Here is a 19,878-nt window from a genome sequence, read left to right on the forward strand (position 1 = left end):
GGGGGGGGGGGTGGGCTGTCCACAGGCCTGACAGGACCCCTGTGGGACAGGGGACAGAGCAGTGGGTAGCTCCTCTCTGCTGCTTCCTGCAGCCTGGGGCTTTATTGGCCATGGCCGCCTCTTGTAGGCCTGCAGCCTAGGCCCCGTACAACTCCAGGGGGCGCCGTGCCCGTAGACTACAGTGTGCACTGGAGTCGTGCCCTGTTTCCAGCAGCATCCCAAGGGAGTTCTGGGTGTGCCTGTCCCTCAGTCAGGGCCTTGCTTTCCCCTCAGTGGAGCCGGCTTCTGCCTGAGGACAAAGCACAGCAGTAAGGGGGCATGTGGGACGCTGGTGGCCCTTGGGATGGCAGGCGAGAGGTAAGGGGGCCAGCCAGCCTCACTTGCTGCCACAGAGGCAGCTCTGGCCTCAGATGCAGGTGTGTGTTTGCCCCCATCTCAGGCCTGCCTGGGGATGGTGGGAGGGGAGAGATCAGATTCTAGGGCTCTCGGGTGGGGGTGTCCTTTCCCAGGCTCACCTGGGGTGCCTAGAGCTAGGCTCTGCTTTCCTGTTCTGCGTGGGTTAGAGGGGGGCTGTGGGGAGAGGGTGTGCCTTTGTCCTCTGGGTGGGGGTGGGCAGTCTCTCCAGAACTCAGCCCGGGGTGTCAGGAACAAGTGTGGCCTGTGAGCCTCTCTCTGTCGGGGGCTCTGCACATACTTTCCTATGCTTGCAGGAATCTCTTTCCCCACAGAACTGGGGCTCTGGGAGTGCTGTCCTAGGGCCGTGGACTTCAACCCCCTGCCCTCTGGCTCCTTCAGGGTAGGGTAGACTCTGGGGCATGCCCTCATACCTCTGGTCTGCCTCTCTGAAGGCAAAGAGGGTGCGGGACTGTGTGGGATGGGAGAGGCTTCAGAAGGCCCCCAGGTGGCTCCCCAGGTCCTGCAGCTGACAGGAGAAGAGAAAGGGACCCAGGAATTTTTGGGGGCTAGAGAGATGGCCCTTGGGTTTAATGTAGTTGCTGAGGCCCCAGGGTCCTGCTTCTTCAGGAGAGTCACAGAAAGCAAGAGGAGGCCTGATTCGGGGAAGAGCTTTATTGCTTCCAGGATGGCTGCCCGGGATGGCTGCCACAGCCTGGGTAAGGTCCTTGAGCCTCACTTCCCTCTGGTCCAGGCTAAAGGCAGAACCCAAGAACCTGACAGTCTCATTGCTGAAATCCAGAGCAGTTGCCAAGCTGGTCAGTCCAGGCTGGGGCACTGTCCTATGGATCAGCTGTGGCTGGGGAGGGGGGCCATTCCCATCAGGCTAGGCCAGGCCTTGCCTCCCGAGCTTTGAAGTTCTCTTTGCTTAACCCAGGGTCTGTCTTGTTGGCTTAAATGATGGCTCCAGGGTTTCCCTGTGGGGTCGTTACGGGCTGGTGAATGGGAATACCCCATCTTCTCCTCAAGAAAGGCCAAACAGTGTCATGAGCTGGAGGGAGCTGGCATGAGATCCTGCCCACCTCCCTCTAGCCCCAAGCAGGGCACAGGCTGGTCACGGCACCCCCATTCTACAGGGAGCCCGCTGGTACCACTCCCCGACGGGCCTCCTAGTGGGCCTCTTTCTGCATGGCAAGTGGACCAAACTTGACATCTCCAACCTTATTTAAAAATAAATTATCCCTCCCCTCCCCCCTCCCCAAATTCACAAAATGATAATACACCAAACACTGATTGGAGAAATGATTCCAGCAGCAGCCTCGCTGCCTGATGTCCACTTCCTGCATGCTGGGCCCGCCGGGCACGGGCACTGGCCTCCTGGCCTGGGCGTTGGCCTCCTGGCCCACTGGCTTCAAGGACCCAGGCTGAGAATGAGGCTAAGTGCTGGTCTCTGAGGCTGGCCTCCGGGCAGACACAGCTCTGGCCACTCTCCCCAGGCTCACCACCCCTGAGGCCACTTGGCACCGTCCTTCCCTGGGTCTGAAGACTCCTGCACTTTCCAGGCAGAGCCGGACCGAGGCCAGTGAAGTGAGCAGGTGGCGGTGGCTGCTGCTTCCTCCTGGCAGTGCCAGGACCTCCGTGGCCATGTGCGGGCCCGCCTCAGATGCCGCTGGTTAGGTCAGTGATGACACGTGCTTTCACCAGCTTCCTCAGAAACTCTTTCTCTCGCTGGATATTGTGCGTCCAGGACTGAAAGGCAAGAAGGCACAGGGAAGGGATGAGTGGCGTTCGGTGCTCTCTTCTACCCGCCACGCTCCCGATGCTCTGCGACTGTGGGAAATCTGCTCACCCTCCTCCCTTCCCAGAACCCTTTCCCCGCCCTATGAGAACTCGGCCTCTCCTCTTCTTCCAAGTCTTCGAAGACGGAGGCCTTCCGACCCTGTTCCCACAGACGTCACCTCCTTGTCCGGCAGTGTGTCCAGGGCACCTGGGTCCTAGACACCCTGAGGGTGGGCCATGTGAGTCAGTGAGAGCTGGCCCAGGCCCGGGGGGTGCGCCCTGCTGGAAGGAGAACTGCGTGCGGTGGCTTAGTCATCCTCCGGCCTGATGCAACGCGGCCTCCAGGCTGATGAAATCCTGCCTCCCAGATCAGACGAGCCAGGGGGTCTAAGGACAAGAGGCTTGCCTTTCTGTGAATGTGGAAATTAGAGGGAAGATGCCGCCTTCTGGGGCTTTCCTGGGTGATGACTGCACCCAGGCTCAGGCTCTCTCCTATCCCCAGTACTGGCAACAGGAGGCTCTCGTGGCTAGTCCCTCAGAGAGTGAAAAAGGACGACTGACGGACTCAGGGAAAGGGGACAGCCTCTTCGTGGTTTGTACGCACCTGTTTGGCACACAGTAGGTGCTCAATAAAGACGTGCCAAATGAAATCAGATGTTGTGGGTAAGAACACAGAGGCTTGGAGGAATGGCGGGGCCAGGACCCGAACAAATGGGTAAACTTACACTGCTCTTTCCTTGTGCCTCCCCTTCGTCACCCCCAGGAAGAAGCAATCAATCCGACGGGTTAGTTTCAAGAACACCCATGAGAGTCAATGGTTGAAAGCTCAGTGGAAGACTGGACTTTTTTAAAAAGCTTATTTACTTATTTTTACTAATCTCTACACCCATCGTGGGGGCATTCATGAACCCGAGACTAAGAGTTTCATGCTTTCCTGAGCCAGCCAGGCACCCCGAGACTGGACATTTTTTATGCTATTAAGGAATTATTAAAATTTTTAGGTGTGATAATGGTATTGTGGTAATTTTTAAAAAGTTCTTATCTTTTAGAGAAAGTTACTGAAATTATTTATGGTTGGAATGACAGGATATCTGAGACGTATCCAAATAGTCAGTGGGGAGGGGTGCACGAGAGGAAGAACAGATGTGCGCTGGCCACGGGCCGGCAACTGAGGAGGTGGGGGACAGGTGCACGAGAGTTCATGATACAGTATTTTCTACATTTATGACTATGTTTGACAGTGTCCATAAGAAAACAGTAAACAAACAGGCTGGCCCTGGGCTGCAAGCCTTTTGGACCAGGGAATGCCTTCCATGCACATCGCATGGGAGCTTGCCAGAGCTGTCTACACTGTGCTGTCTACACCGTCTATGAGCTGGGGCAGCATTCTGGCTCGCCTGGGTCCCCAGCCTCAGCAGGACCCGATTTGGGATGCAGCCGTCCTTCCGACAGCTCTTTTCCTGTCTTCATCTCTGGCTCCTCACCCTTCACCCAGCCATTAAACACGGGTGCTGCCCCGACCGCCTGCGCTTTGAACACTACTGGTTCCCTGGGCGATTGAGCCTCTCCCTGCCGGCCGCGGGTCTGAACCGGCAGCCATGCTCACAACACGGACATTTCCAGCCCGTTTCTCCACGGGGCCGCCCAGTTCCGTGTGAGCCCGGTCGGCCTTGAGCGAGCGGCGGCTCCTCCTCGTGCCCGCTTCCCGGGAGCACGTGCTGGGCACCATGCCTGCCTCTCTGCACTGCCTTTCCTCCCTGCTCAGCCACTGGCCTCCGACGCTGCTCTCCCCACCGTCCGCGGGGCCCCCTCGCCGGAGCAGCCACTGGCAGTTTCCCAGTGCTCCTCTCACTGGGCTTCTCAACAGCGCCTGACGTGGCGGACAGTCCCTGAACGCCGCTCCCTTGGTCTCCACGACCCGCACCTTCCTAACTCCTCCCTACTTTCGCTCTGTCTCCTCTCCGAACTCCTTTGACGTCCCTTGTATATCCCCCAGCACGCAACCCTTGCTCCACTTGTCTCCACCGCCCGCCCCGTCCTGCTGGGCTTGGAGAATGGGCCCATGGGCCGAGCAGAGGGAAGCAGTGCTGGGGCCAGGGTGCCGAACGGTTCACTTGCTTCCTGTAGACACTCAGGTGACAGCAGGGATCCCAAACCCAGGCACTGGCATTTCCAGTGAATCCTCGTCCAGGACATTGGGAGGGAACGGTGATAAGTACGGATAAAACACTAAGAGTAAGAGCTAACATTTATGAATGCTTACTATGTGCCAGGTGTTTTTGTTTTGGTTTTGTTTTGTTTTTTTACACATTATCACATCTAATCTTCCCCAAACCTAGGGGCGGGTGCTATCATTACCCTCTTACTGGGAAGCAAAGGAAGGTACAGAGCCAGGTTCTAAATCCAGGCCATTTGATCTCGTAGCGTGAAGTCCCCAGCACCCTGAGTGGAGGGGGTGCAGCCAATGCCATGAGCCTTCAGCCAGCCAGTTTCAGAGGATAACGGCATGGGAGCCGGTTTGGCCCGGAAACTGAGATCTGGCATGCCAAAGAAGAAAGGGAACAGGCTCCACCAGAGGGCTTTAGGGAAGGTGCAGTCCTTCTCCCTCCTTCCTGCACTGAGGCAAGCCCAGGCCCCACTGATTGAAAATTCGGTCTCTTTCTCTGTCTTCTCATCACCTCTGCACAGTTCCTGGTCAGGAGTCTTCATCTCCCGCCTAGACTGCAGGGACATCCCGCCAGCTGGTTCGATCTCTGCCTCGTGCCGCTCTGCTTCCTGCTGCAGCCACAGTGACCTACTGCACGCTAACCTACAGCCTAAAACCCTCCCGTGGCTCCTCCCGGCCTTCAGAGTCCCGTCCAGACTCCTCGCTGCGGCACAGCTGGCTCCAGCCTCTCACCCTCTGCCCGGAACTCTGGCACCAAGTTCACATAAAAGGAGTAGGTAAGAGACCAAAGACACAAGGAAACAAGCCAGGAGACAGGTAAAAGCCATGCTAGTGGTTCAGAGTGGGTGCAGGCGGGGGCCAAACAAGCAGGAAGATACATGAAGAGACACAGATGGAAAGACCAGTGGGCTCCTGGCAACAAGGGGGCTGGCCTGGAACCACTGCTGAGGGGGATGGCATCAGACAGTCTGCAGCTGTCCTGGACCCGGGACGGGCCCCCCACTCCTGAACCCCATTCCAGGCAAGAGGAGGCCCCGCCCTAAGGCCGTGCCTGGTTTCCCAAGTCTCTCTGAAATTCCCGCAGTAACTTCTCGTTGCTTGAGGTGGCCTGAGTGAAAAACACGCAAGACATCACACAGATGGGAACTCAAGCCACGGATGGGGATGTCAAGCTCCTGGAGAACGTGGAGCGTGAGAAGACCATCCAGGATGGAGCCCTAGTGAATGCTGACTCTTTTGGGGTGGACCGAAATCAAGGACGCTGAGGAAGAGAACGAGAGAGACTGGCAAGTGAAATAAGAGGAATACCAGAGACTACGGACTCGCAAGTCTGAGCAGGAAAAGTTTTGAAGAGGAAGGAGTGGTCAACATAAAAAGCGTTTCTGAGAGGTCAGGAAAGATGAGGCTTGCACGTGTCCCCTGGATTTGGCAGCCTTGAGCTGAGTCACTGGTGACCTTAGTGGGAGTCATGGCAGGGGAAGGGGGAAGCCTGGCTGTGAGGGAGTGAGGAGGGCAGAGGGATGAGCCTGCAGGAGCGGCCGGAGTCCCACCTGCAGCCTGTTTCCCACTGGACGTGGCGGGGGGTGGGGGGTGGGGGGTGGGAGGGGAAGCTTTCAGGGAGTACAGGGCTCTGGGTTGGAGGAGGGCGTGTGAAAAAGCGATGAGCAGGGAGGAGGGCTGGCTGAGATAGGAACCCTGACATTCACAGAACTAGGGATCTGCACGGAGGGGAGGTGTCCTCCAACACCCCCTCCACCCCAGCCCCCCTTCTGGGAGCAGAGAAGCTGCTCAAAGCACTGGCCCAAGATGTGCAGGTCCCAGGCTGGTGTCAGCGGGAGGCTGGTGGCAGCAGCGCAGGGGACTGCAAGAGCGGTTTACACGGGCTCTGGATGTGAAAGCAGAGATGCTGTCGGAAGAGGCTGACTGCCAGCCCGGAGAGCCGGCATGCTTCTTGAACATGAAGGCCCCTGGACATAGGGATCACCGGAGAAGCCATTCTGGGCCATCAAGAGCGTCAGCGCTTTAGGGCTTCCCTTCACAGGGGAGGGCAGAGGGGTACAGGGACTGTCCCAGCATTGAGACGCAATGTCCCTGGGTGGCTGGAGGGGACACGGAAGTCTTCTGGGGGAAGGCAGGACTTGCACTGAAGTGAGCTCATGCTAGGATGAGCATATGACATTTGGGAAGAGCATGGATGAGGCAGGTGCAGGACCAGGGCAGGGGGAGGGCCGGGGAGGGAATGTCGGGGAGAGAAGGGTGGGGAAGGGGAGCTAGGTTCAGGGGCACAGAGGACGCGTGGTGATCAGAGACCTGAAGGCAGGGATGGACCTCCGGTGACCCAACTTAGCTCTGGGCAGCCAGCCCAGCCACTGGCTCGCCCCTTTCCATTGGTTTGTGCTGGGAGCACCCTTCCCTCGGCCCTGCCCAGGGACTGTCCCCCGCCCAGCCCGGCACCTCTTTGATGGCTGCCATGCGCACGGTCTCATAGTAGTGTAGGGGTGCGTTGGGCGTGCTCATGTCGTAGCCAAAGCCCGCGACTGCCACCTCGTCACAGCCGTGTAGTGCCATGGTCACTGCCACACTGCCAAGGGTCGGGATGTTCTGGAGGGGACGGAGGAGGTGCAGAATTCAGCCGGAGGAGCGAGTCAGGCTGACACCCTTAGCCACACTCACCAGAGCTGAGCTCCATTTCCAAGGGCTAGGCCCCCTGCCCCTCGCCCTGCCACCCTGTCCTCCCCTGCTAAGGCATCTCTGACCCCGCTCCCCTCTGCCCTCTCCCGGGGCCCCACTATCTCACCCCACGGCCCATGAGGCCATTGTTGAAGGGCAGTCCGATGAGGGTGAAGGCGGCCTCCTGGATGAAGTATGGGTTGAGGATGCGAATCTCAGGGGGCTCCTTGGGCACTCGCGTGGCCACAGATTTCCAGAAGCCGTCTGATGCACTCTGTAGACACAGTGTAAGCGGGCATGAGCTGGGCACACAGCTCGTCATGGGGCCGTGTGTGTGTGTGTGCAGGGCAGGCCCCCAAGTGTGCACAGGCAAACGAGAAACAAGGTGGGGGCATGATGTATATACTGGGGAACCCACAGCATGGGGAATAAACACCCTGGTAGAGGGATGAGCTGCTGTGTTGGGGTTGGGGGGTGACACAGGACGTATGCCAGAGACGAGTATGTGGTGGGGGACAGTAGCACATGGCAGGGCCACAGTGTGTGAGGGAGGACACAGAGTGCACTGCAGGGTGGGGGGCACACAGGGCGGGGCCCTGAGGCGTGCTGTTCTGTCTGAGGGAATTCTTGGATCAGCAGGAGGACCCAGCAGCCCAGCTGTCCCCTCCCCTTTGCAGCGAACTGAGGGGCCCATGAGGAGCCTGCCCTCTCTCTCCTATCTGCTCTGCTGGGCTCGCCTCCTTTCCCTTCTGCTGTCTCTCCTTACTTTCAGTCAACTGTTCTAAAGTGAACCTGAAAAATAAGGACAGAACGTGAGCTGGTAAGGCACAGCAGAACACAATATGCCACCAATTAGCAGTGGGTGACTTGAAGCAAGTGACAAGCTCTCAGACCTCAGTGTCTTTAACTGCAAAGCGGAGATCTAAGGAGCCCAGCCCTGTACGGGAAAGGCATCAGCTTTCACACCTAACATCCCAGCACCCATTCCAGGGCCTCAAAGTCCTCTCCTGGCTCTCTCCCTTCCTCCAGTCCCCAGCCCTACCCTTCTGTCCAGTACACGAGCCCTTTCTGGTCTATTCCCTGAAGTTGGTCACTCTAGGGAGCTCTCCTGTGAGCTCCCTCAGCCCCCTGCCCCTCGCCCTTCTATTGCCCCAGCCTTGGGAACCCCTGAACTTGGTTGGGTTCAACCCATTCATCCACCTTTCCACCCTCACACCTGGGCTCCGACTATTGCTGGTGAGAACTGCACCAATCCTGCAGACCGGAGGCATTACCAAGCCATGGACTCCAACCTGGTATCTCAGGGTGTTTGTTATTTGCCTAGAAAACCTAAAAGAAAACCAACTAAACTTAGAATGCATAGAATAATTTAGTAATGGGATGTGCACTCCAACAGGAAACAGTCACCAGACATCATAAAAGGAGATTCCATTTGCAATCCTAACGAAAAATATCAACTACTGAGCAACAGACTTAAAGATATGTGACCTGAAATTAAAAAAAACAAAAACAAAAACCTCACAACTATCATCCTTTGCTGAGAGATATAAAAAGATGACTTAAAAAAAAAAGGGGAGAGACAAACTATGTTTTTGGACGGGAAGGCTGAATATTAACACAATGCCAAGTCCACCCAGATTCATGTAGGCTTAACACAAGTCTAAGAAAGATCTCAAGAGGACTTTTGAAATTCACCAAAAGGATTCTAAAAACCCACCCAAAACATCTGACAGGTAACAGAGCCCCCAAATTAAAAAATTAGATATTAGAGTATATTATGAATTTGCAATTATTAAGACCCTGATAGATACATAAGATTCAACACAAAGATCAATGAAACAAGAGAGCCCAGAAACAGAGCAATATAGAGATATGTATGCATCAGCTTAGGTGACGACAAAGGAAGCTTCATCCTCGGTGGGCACAAGGTGATTTTCTCAGCAAGTGTTATTTGAAACTCTGCTCTTTAGAAAAAAGATCCTTTCACTTCCTCTCCTCACACCGTACACAAAATAACTAAATGCTGAAAAAGCCAAAGTAAAAGAAAATTGAGGTGTATATTTTATCACTGAACTTTTGACATGTTAATGCAATGTTAGAAATAAAGTTAAAAAACTGATTTTCACTTTGTAAACAGTTTTAAGGGCTTTGGTATATCAAAAATAGAATAAGTAAAATTACGAGGGAAACAAAATAGTGAGAAACGTTTTGTCACAGATAATAAGAAATACATATTTTACAAATTCATGAAAAAATTAATGGGACACCATAAAGGTAGGAAAAGAACATAAAGTAAGGTTAATAAGCATAAAAAACTCAATAGTGACAAAGAGACGCAATTGAAATAAGATGCTCTTCGTTACCTTCTAAAATACGTGTGTGTGTGTGTGTGTGTGTGTGTGTGTGTGTGTCTCTCTCTGCCTGTGTAGCCTGGGTTTGGGGTGGTAGGCGCGCCCAGGCGGGTTCTCCTGCATTGCTACAGGAGTAAGGTTGGTAGAAACATGGACGGCACTGGAGGAGATAATGCTAAGTGAAATAAGTCAAGCAGAGAAAGACAACTATCATATGATTTCTCTCATCTATGGAACATAAGAACTAGAATGATCAGTAGGGGAAGAAAGGGATAAAGAAAGGGGGGGTAATCAGAAGGGGGAATGAAGCATGAGAGACTATGGACTATGAGAAACAAACTGAGGGCTTCAGAGGGGAGGGGGGTGGGGGAATGGGATAGACCGGTGATGGGTAGTAAGGAGGGCACATATTGCATGGTGCACTGGGTGTTATACACAACTAATGAATCATCGAGCCTTACATCGAAAACCGGGGATGTACTGTATGGTGACTAACATAATATAATAAAAAATCATTATTAATAAAAAAAAAAAAAGGAGTAAGGTTGGTAGAGCATTTCTAAAAAGTAACCTGACAATATGTATCAAAAGCCTCCAGGCTGTTCTTATATCTGATGACAGCACCGTTTCTCTTCTAAGAATGATCAGAATGGTGAAGACCTTTGTAAAAAGCTGTTTATTCCAGTGTTACTTACAAAAGTGCAATTCAAACCAGAGGAAACTCCAGGAGTATACAACAGAGGTCTGGTTAAATGACGCGTCTCTAACTGAATGTTACAGACACCGAACCGTGTCACCAGGATGTACAACTTACTGAACCAATCTGCGGTTGCTGGATGTGGACGTGGTTTCTAGAGTCTCCAGACCTGCTCTGTCTCCTCTTCTACGATCTGTACTCTCTCTTCTACTATCCACCCCACCTTCCAAACCAGAAACCTGGGAATCCACACTGGATTCTTCATTTCTCCAGCCCGTCCTGGCTTACTGGTCATCTGCTTCTTTCGATTCTATCTTCTCAGAATCCCACAGACCCAAAGGCAGGACCACAGGACCCGGCAGGAAAGGGAAGGGCGGAGATAGCCGAGATCTTACGGGGACCTGGGGAGAAGCCCCCTGCTGAGAGGGCCAGCCGGTGCCAGGCCCCTGTCCCCTCTGCGGAGCCTGGCAGGCCCCAGCAGTTCCCCACCTGGGGTTCCTGCCCATGCCTGCCCCCCCCCCACCTGAAGAGCAGGAGACGCAGGGGCTGCTGGGGAGAGCCAGGAACGGGCACAGCGGGGGGGTGTGAGGCTCCCGGCTAGTTTCACAGACCTTACTTGTTTACATCTCCCCCACCTTCACAGGTACAGACCCCAAGAGGAAGCAACACGCTCGATCAAGGTCATGCAAGTGGCTGGGCCAGTATTCAAACCCGAGGGTCACGATGCCAAGATGGGTGTTCTGCCACACCACTGACTGCTCCCGCCCCACGAAGCCTGGGGTTAAGGATGACTGGGCCCTGCCCTGCAGCAGCTCCGAGGTGAGTAGGGGTCGCCTGGTGGGTGCCCCACATCCCCTTTCCCAGAGGTGACTGGGGCTCAGAGAGGCGAGGGGAGAATCTGTTGGATCCGACTTCAGAATCTGGTTCTCTCCATGACATGAGATGTCCTCTCGGAAACAACATCTGAAGTCCCACACGTGACTACCACGTGAAACTGTCGGAAATTAGCTCACGAGCTCCACCCTCTGCGAGACTCTGACCAAAGCTTCAGGGGGGAGCGGCAGCTGATCTGGCCGCTTAGGTCTGAGGGTGCTGAGCGCCACATTCACTGGGATACGGCAGGCGGTCCCTCTAACGCACACCCCCACCCGCACACACCCTCGTTTTGACTCCCTGCTGTCATACAGCGGCCCCTGCTCCCTGCCTCCGGGCAAAGGAGGCCTGCGCGGGTCTCGGGTCCCAGAGAGCCCTGCAGCAGAGCCCCGGAACTGGCACGCTGAACAATTCAGCGGCTCGAGCTTATTTTTCCCCGTCTGTCAACTGTCCTGAGGCAGAGTCTCCTCAGGAATTTCAGGGAGAGGAGGAATAAGACCAAGACCTGACTGGGGCATTTCGGGGTTTCCCCAGCCATTAAAACATCAAGTACCAACAAAACCCCAGCCTGTCTCCTAAAATAAAAGCTACGGCTTCTCTTCCCAGAAAAAACCATACACAGGCACATACACATTACATGTTGCACGATGTGGCATTGGTCACGGGGTCCCCAAAGTTAAGGGATCTGCTGGTTTCTGCTGAAGGATTTCCGGTATCGGGACAGGTGAAATAGGCGACAGGCATTAAGGAGGGCACTTGCGATGAGCACCGGGTGTTGTATGAAGTACTGAATCACTAAATTCTACACCGGAAACGAAGCAGACACTGCACGCTATCTGGAATTTAAATAAAAACTTGGAAAGGAAAAAAAAAAAAGAATCTCTGGTAACTGGGTGAAAGGGGATGAGAATCCCAGAACCACCAACACCGAAGGGGCAGGTGGCAGTAGAGGCTTGGGGGCGGGGGGAGACAGGAGGGCTGGAGCCCGTAAAACTGAGGTTCACGTCCTCATCGCACATGTGTGCGACTTGGGGCGGTCACGCCATCTCTTCAAGCCTCAACTTCCTCATGCGTCATGGGGATGACAGGACCCAGTTCCCAGATAGTTGGGAGGATTCTGTGGCAGTGCCAGATGCCACACAGGCCAGTACCCAGACATCTAGACATCCAAATGGGGGGGGGGCACTTTTCTCTCTGGCTCCTTGCAGGAGGGCAGTGGGCAATGGAGCCTTCCCCCGCTGGGTGACACTGCCAAGCCCGCCACCAGAACACAGCCTGCCCCAGAAGGCCTACCCAAATGTGGCCCCAGGCCTCACACAGCTCATTGCCCTGCCCCACAGGACATGACGCAGAGGCCCACAGAGCCAGCCCATGACACTGGCCCCCAGGATGGGCACACCACCCCGCAAGGCCAGCTGTGGGCTGCATGCCCTGTCTAGTCCCTCCCCCTCCAGGACTGTCCCTGCCTCAGTCAAGTCTAGACTCAGCTAGCTCCTCGGTGTGCGGCCGCCGCCAGCCTCCTGCAGGGGCACCTTGCCCTGCTCTTCAGCACAGCCAAGAGCAACGGGGAAAGCTTCTGGATGAAAGCGCCTCCCCAGCCGGGACCCGCGGCTTCCCTGTGCCCTCACGGGGTCTCCTCCTGCAGCCCTTTCCTCCCCCCTCCCTTAGGAGATGAGAGGCCTGGGAGTGGAGAGGCTGCCCACGGGCTGGCCTTCTGTGGCCCAGAGCAGGGCAGGCGTGCTCCCTCCTGCTCCCCAGTACTGCCTTGGGACAGGCCACTACCTCTCCCTGGGGTCACCCCAACGGCCGCCCGGTCTCCCCACCTCCACCTCCAATACCTTCACTTCCCTGCACAAATCTGAGCTGCACAACCTCAGCACTAAAATGTTCAGTGGCTTTCCGCTGCCCACTGAGACAGCTTGGCAGGATCATTAAAAGCGTAGGTCTGGTTTTCGTTTTTGTTTTCCTAATCCAGCAGGAATCTGTAATACAGTGGAAAAGACAGGGTCGTATACAAATACCTCAATACACGGTAGGGTTATTATAATGCGAGAAAGAGCCAAAGGGAAGTTTAAAATATCTGCTATGCTTATTTAAAATATATACAGAGAAGACATCAAAACACATTCACGTGCCACGGGAGGGACGGCAAGGTGACACAGTAACAGAAACATAAGCAAAATGAAGAGCTCGAGGGGCGCCTGGGTGGCTCAGTCAGTTAAAGGTCCGACTCTTGATTCTGGATCACATCACGATCTCAGGGTCGTGAGATCGAGCCCCGCATCAGGCTCCGTGCTGGGCGTGAAGCCTGCCTAAGATTCTCTCTCTCCCTCTCCCGCTCTTAAAAAAATGAAGAGCTCAAAAAGAAGGCTATTTACAAATGCAAATATTTCAGAGCTAATGATTAGCCCAGATCAACCAATCAGTGACTACCTGAATGCCTGTTACATATAAATCATGTTCTTTTTGTACAAAAAGAGATTCTATAACATTTTGGACAACCAACAGCCCTCAAAACACAGATTACAATCATACAAAAAGAGACCTTTAACAGCATCTGGTCCAGTCCCCTGCTAAAGAAACCAAAGCCCAGGAGGCTCGTTTTGTTCTCCAGTCTGTCTTCCCCAAGGATCCACCACCATTATTCTTCCCCAACAACCCAGACATGAGTCCTCCATGTCCCTGACCTTTCCCTCTCCCTCAGCCCCGGGAACCAAGTTACTACCAAATCGACGGCTTCTGGGCAGACCCATCATGCACCCATATGCTTCCCACTTTCATGCTGTCAGCCTACCCCAGCTGGCAGCCCGGATTGCCCCCATGATTTTATAGGTCTGTCTGTGAACCCCGACACCCTAACTACCAACTCTGTGTTGGTCCCAGTGTTACTTGCCCTGTCGTCTTACCCTCATCTACAAAATAAGGAAACTAAGAATAGTTGGTACTTCACAGCGGCTTGTGCTAGGACACGTCAGTCCTGCACACAGTGTGTCTGGCAACAAGGCAGCTCTGGCTGCTGCTGTTGTTCATACCACAGCCTAAGCTCCCTGATGTGACCCTTTACCTTCTATCCCCCGCCTACCCAGCCTCATCTGCAGGCCTTGCCCCCACATCCGTGCAGGCCACCCCCAATGCTTGTGGGGCCGGGGCCAAAATGACAAATGGAGTCCATGCAACAAACGTCTAAATTTTAGATCCTAAATATTTGAAAGTTACAGATCAAGGCATCAAGCTGTTAAATAAAATATATTCTATTCTCCCTTGAAAAACCACCTGGAAATCCAGGTTTGAATATAGAGTCCGGACTCCTGCAGATCAGGGCCAGGCCGTGGTGGTGTAAGGAGAGCCAGCCGCAGCCTGCCTCCCTTCTCTCCCCACGCCCGCTCCCGCCCCACACCATGAGAAGTGCTGTGCCCACGTGAGCGGACTCCGCAGCCCGCACATCTGCCTTCTGCTCCCAGCCTCTGCGACAGCCCTCCTTGGCCTTCCAGGTCTGCACACGGAGGCGTATTCTGTCTTCAGGAGGATGGAAGCGGACTTGACCCTGCTAGTGCAAGAAATTCTGAGGTCTCCAGTCGCTGGCAATGGCCTACCAAGTGAGGATGGGCCTGCGGGGGCATCTCCTCTTCACTCCAGGGCAAAGGGTGTGGCCGGAGGAGAGCCAGATGCCCTTGTGGCCAGGCCTCGGGGCACGACTGCACTCCCGCCACACGCCCGTTATCCTGATTCACCGAATATACCGCACTCGTTGCCCACGCTCGTCTCTGTGCCCCGAACGTCATCCGGCATCTACAGAGCCTGGGGCAGGCAGCTGGTTAGGGTCCTGGAGGCCAAGACATGGGGTGGCAGGCCCTTCCTGACCAGGTGGCCCTTCCCCCATGCCTGCTGCCCTCCCTGACATACTCATTCCTGGGCCCCTGCCACGCCGAACCTCACTTCTCAGAAGGCGATGGCATCCGCGGGAGGAGCACAGTGTGTCTGGTGCCACCCAGGGCACTGACCTGCTCGCTCCCGAGGGCAGCCTGACAGGGAGCCACGCGGGGAAGCTGTTCCTGTCCCCACTGGACAGAAGAGGAAAATGAAACTCGAAGACGCGGGCTGAGGGAGAGGAGCCATCCGTCCCCAACACGGAATCCAGCGCCCCTTGCTGACCCTGCCGGCCCGGGACAGGGACGGAGCATGGGCAGGGGGCAGGGGCGCCTGTGACAACACTGGCCGGAGCCCCGGGCCCTCCCCCCCCCGCCCCCCTCTGCAGGGTGGCTGCACTGCTGCCTGACACTCCTCCGTGTCATTAAACTATAATTTACATAATAAACCCTTTAGGTTATATTTGGGTTTGGCCATTATAAATAACACTACAATAAAAATCGCTGTGCACAGATTTGTCCTTCCTTGGGATAATGGGTGTTGGTGCCAAATGTCACTTCCTTTCCAAAAACCTTGTCCCCATTTACACTCTGAGCAGTGGCCTCTGAGAGCACCTGTCACCCCAAGCCTGCCAGCATCACGTATTAGAATTTGAACACATTCTTTAAAGATGTGGCAGGTGATAAAGGCATCCTGTTGCCTTCGCATGGATCTCTCTGACTGCTGGAAAGTTCCGCATATTTTTGTTGTTCCTCGTTACAGTTCCTTCTGTATGATCTGTTCAGTCTCTTGCCCTTTTATCTGTTGGGGTTCTAATGGTTTTCTCGTCAACTTTCATTACAATAACCCTTTGTCTGGCATAGTTCCCAAATATACTTTTCAAAGTTTTGTGGTCTCTCCAGTCTTTTTGTTGTTAATTCAGTATAAATTTTCATATATTATTAAATCTGATTTCTCCTAGCACGTCTATCCCTTGAAAGTTCTCTTCCCTCCAGGGATCTGATTTCTATTCTACTTACTTCAAAGCTCCCTTTGGTCGTTATTTTTACATTTTTACTTTTTAGTCCATTTGGAATCTACCTTGATGTGTGCTATGAGGAGAGGGTCAGAAAACCTTTTTGAAAGCTATATTTGGAAAACGCGATGAACAGAAATAGGAGTCGGCGTGGGGCCGGCTCCGTGGGGCTGACAGACAAGGGAAAGCCGCAGAGCGCCAGGGACGGGGCAGTTCTCATTTCTTCAGCAAGGACAGTGATCTTGACCCGCAAACGGAGGATCAAACGTGGCTAAGGGAAAGAGACGCTCGGGAGAGGCAAGAGGAGAGCAAGGGTCTGGGTCTAAAAGAACGACCTCCCAGGGCCATGAAAGAGGGAGACAGCCCGAAGGAGAGGAAGGACCCGCCTGAGGGTCGGAAGACTCGGGTTGGAATCCTGACTCTGCCAGAAGTTCCTGCCTTACTCTGGGCCTCAGTTTCCACACGTACGGACTCATTTATGTGTGGCCAACTGTGCTGAAGCACTGCTGGAGATGACAGACTTGGAGAGACAAACACGACTGCTCCCGTCCTCTGGGGGCTTGGAAGAGCTGACAGAGAAGCAGACCCTCAAGGAGAACAGAGCGAGGACTGTTTCGGGGTGGACTCTGCCGGGGAGCATCGGCGACGGCCTTGCGAAGGGGAGCCGCTCAGGTGTGGAGGGTGTGTGTTGGGTGCAAGAAAGAGGGGCAAGGACAAGGAAGGGGCTGGCAGGGGCCGCGTCACGGGCGCTGTGCCGTGGCATCTGGCTGCGTCACAGCTGAGCCTGTATCCAAACCTCCTGGACGGCTCATTACAACAGACTCCTGCGCCCCGAGTTTCTCATTCAGAGGGCGGAAGGTGGGGCCCCAAATGCATTTCTGACACATTTCCAGGTGATACCCGTGCTGTGGGCATGGGACAGCCCTTTGAGAGCCGTGACATGTAGGCAATGGGAAGTGTTAAGCTGAAGGAACCACCCAGACGGACCCCCGCGGAGGATTCTTTGGGATACAGATGTGGAGAACGGACGGACTGACGGGGGACCTGACGGGGGACCTGACGGGAGGCAGGGAGACAGGAAGCTGCTGAGATGGTGCGAGTGAGGCATTCTTAGAGGCGAGAATCCCAAGTTTGGAGACTGGATGAATACAGAGGGCGAAGGAGACGGGGAATCAAGCATGCCCCCCAGCCCCCGGTGTTTGGCCAGGAGCTACTAAGACCAGGGGCTGTCCCCACAACTCAGCACTGAGCCTGGTTCACAGAAAGTGCTCGTGGGGGGTCTGCCAACAAGTTGTCCCTGTAAAGGGAGGAAGAGGTTGAGTCCGCTGGATTTGGAATCAGGCCATTGCTACCTGAGAGAGAGGTCTGGAAGCTGGGCTGGAGAGGGTTGAGAAATAGAAGGGGAAGGCAGGGAGATGCGTCATGGACTCTTTCCGGAACCTGAAAAAGGAGGGAAGGAGAGAGGAGGAACACAGAGTAAAGAGGGCTTCCGTTTGTAAGATTAGAGAGACCCAAACGAAATCACGTATGTGAGAGGAGGGTCCAGGCAGAGATGAGAAAAGAAGTAAGAAAGACAGTCCCTGAGGCGGGAGAAGATGGCGTCCAGGGCCTGGGAGAAGAGTGACCTTGAAAGGGAGAGGCACAGAGAGGACAGTGAGGAGGGAAGCTGGGATGGATGGGGGTGCAGCCCAGTTAGGAGACTGGAGGCTGGGAAGTCCAGAGTTCTGACTGCTGATAACCTTTGTTCTCCCTGCAGAGCGGGATGTGAGACCTCTGCTTCGAACAGGGGTGTGGGTGTCACACAGAACTGCAGACCACGGTGGGTAGGTTCTGAGAGGAACAATGGCCAGGGACAGGACACAGGGGTGGCAAGCAGCATCAAGATGCTGGTAAGGTGACACCACCATCTCAGCAGGAATGTCTCTCTCCATGGGGGGGGTGTGTGTGTTCCCTGGCACTGGACTGGCTGGAGGCAGAGATCGTGGGGATGGGGGGAGCTGTCAGGTGAGGGAGACACAGCATCTGAAGCCTGAGGCTCTCTGTGACTTTGCTGATTGATTTGGACTGGTTGAATGAATGAACCAATGAATCAATGAAAGGTATTACAGCAGGACGGTTATGCAAGACCTGTCTGGCTCCAAACACTACTCTCCCACTTACTACTACTCATCGTCTGGCCGCGGAGCGCTGTTGACATGGCTGGCTGAGGCACTGCATGTAAATCGTGTAGCCCAGCGCCTGGCATGTGGCGCGGCTCAGTCAACCACAGCCCTTATCATTCTCATGGGCCTTGTCGGGGTGGGGGAGCTGATCGATGGAGGATTCTAAGCAGGAGGGGGATGTGGTCAGGCTTATTTCTTTCTTTCTTTTTTTTTTTTTTTTAAAGATTTTATTTATTTATTTGACAGAGAGAGAGACAGCCAGCGAGAGAGGGAACACAAGCAGGGGGAGTGGGAGAGGAAGAAGCAGGCTCATAGCAGAGGAGCCTGATGTGGGGCTCGATCCCATAACGCCGGGATCACGCCCTGAGCCGAAGGCAGACGCCTAACCACTGTGCCACCCAGGCGCCCCGGTCAGGCTTATTTCTTAGTAAGACTCCAGAAGCAGCCAGAGCTGGTGTGAGTTCAGCTCTACCACTTAGCTAGTTGTGTGAACTTGAGCAAGCAACTCATTCTCCCTGCGCCTCAGTTTCCCAATCCCCCAAATGAGGATAGTAACAGAACTAATCTAACAGGGTCATGTGAGAACGGAATGAAGGAAGTCAAAGAAGGCTGGCAAACTGAAGAGCTTAACACACGACAGCTATGACAAGGATGTTGGAAGCAGGAGGAGGAAGCAGAGGAAGAGGAGAAGTAGGACGAGGAGGAGGGAGAGAGGCAGGAAGAGGGGGGAAGTGGAGGCAGCAGTGATAATACTGATTACCAGGCACAGTAACCAAGAGGTCATAGATGATGGTGATGAGAGGAGCGGGGGTAGTGGGCATGAACCCCAATTCCTGAGCACTTTTTATCTGAGGGTGGAGGGGCAGCAGTTAGGATATGGCCAAGGGGATGAGCATGGAGGCCTTCTGGCCCTCACAGGGGAGAAGAGGAATGAGCCGTGTCCACCAGCAGTGGCTGCAAAGGGAACAGTGTACCGGGACAGCTTGTCTCCGAGGCTTGGGGAGGAGTTGATGAGGGGTGGGGTGGGGCAGGGATGCTGACTCAGCAGAAGCCTCGTTGCGTGGGAAGAGGCCATGGTGTGTGCCCGGCTCAGCGCCCTTTCCAGGTACCCTGCACTGAGTCTCCCCTGAGGTGAGGCAATGTCCATACTGAGCTCCTAAGGCTCTGCATCCCTCCCCCCACCCCGGGACAGAGCATAGGTTTAGGTGCAGAAGGACACTCAGTCCCCATCTTGGGTCTGGTCCAGTAAGGCCTCATATACAGGGACCTGGTGGCCCTGTTTGCCCTGGGGATTTCCCGGACTGTTAGCCCACCCCTGCTCTCTCCCAGGAGGAGCCCCTTCCTCTAGGCCCCCTGGCCTCTGACCCCTGCTTGAGGTCACCTCCTAGGTCAGACCCTACAGCCTAGATCCTTCATTCCCTAGTGCCAGTGGGCTGTTCAATAGCACTAATTATAATAATAATTATAATTATAATATAATAATAATAAGACGGCGCTTACTGTCGAGCACCAGGCCAGGTGCTTCTATATTTCACGTGGTTTAATTTTTAAAACAACCCCGAACGATGGGTAGTATTACTCCTGTTTAACGGACGAAACTAAATCTAAGGGGCCTGGGTAATTTCCCTAAGGTAACCCAGTCTCAATTTAAGCCTGGGTCTATATGACTCCCAGGCCTGATCTGTGTTCCCCTCTCAAACTATGTTGTCTTCCCAAACTCTGGGGCCGGGTCCACTCATGCATGAATGTGGGGCCCTGGCTGGCCTTAGGCCCCTCCCTCCTTACCCAAGGCCTGAGCTACCAGTGGGAGGTCAGGCCTATGTCAAGGCTGTCCAAGGGCCAACCCCAGCCCCTGTCTTCTCCTGTCCCCCTGCTGGGCTGGAACCACACCCAGACCAGCCCAG

At 54.6% G+C, this 19,878-nt stretch overlaps 1 protein-coding gene across 4 annotated transcripts in view; it reads right to left on the minus strand.

Moving 5' to 3' along the window:
* Window positions 1-1,053: 1,053 nt before the first annotated feature.
* ST3GAL3 (ST3 beta-galactoside alpha-2,3-sialyltransferase 3) overlaps window positions 1,054-19,878 on the minus strand; it is a 182,812-nt gene continuing 163,987 nt past the window's right edge. For all 4 annotated transcript variants that reach the window (XM_040627405.1, XM_008699323.2, XM_008699322.2 and 1 more), the window contains 3 exons: window positions 7,137-7,283; window positions 6,794-6,940; window positions 1,054-2,142 (listed from right to left, as the gene is read on the minus strand). In XM_040627405.1, the coding sequence (XP_040483339.1) occupies window positions 2,053-2,142; window positions 6,794-6,940; window positions 7,137-7,283 (384 nt within the window). In that variant the 3' untranslated portion in view covers window positions 1,054-2,052. The remainder of the gene's footprint in view (window positions 2,143-6,793; window positions 6,941-7,136; window positions 7,284-19,878) is intronic.

Source organism: Ursus maritimus, unplaced genomic scaffold (assembly GCF_017311325.1).
Source record: "Ursus maritimus isolate PB19 unplaced genomic scaffold, ASM1731132v1 scaffold_12, whole genome shotgun sequence".
In the NCBI taxonomy this organism is placed as follows: Eukaryota; Metazoa; Chordata; class Mammalia; order Carnivora; family Ursidae; genus Ursus; species Ursus maritimus.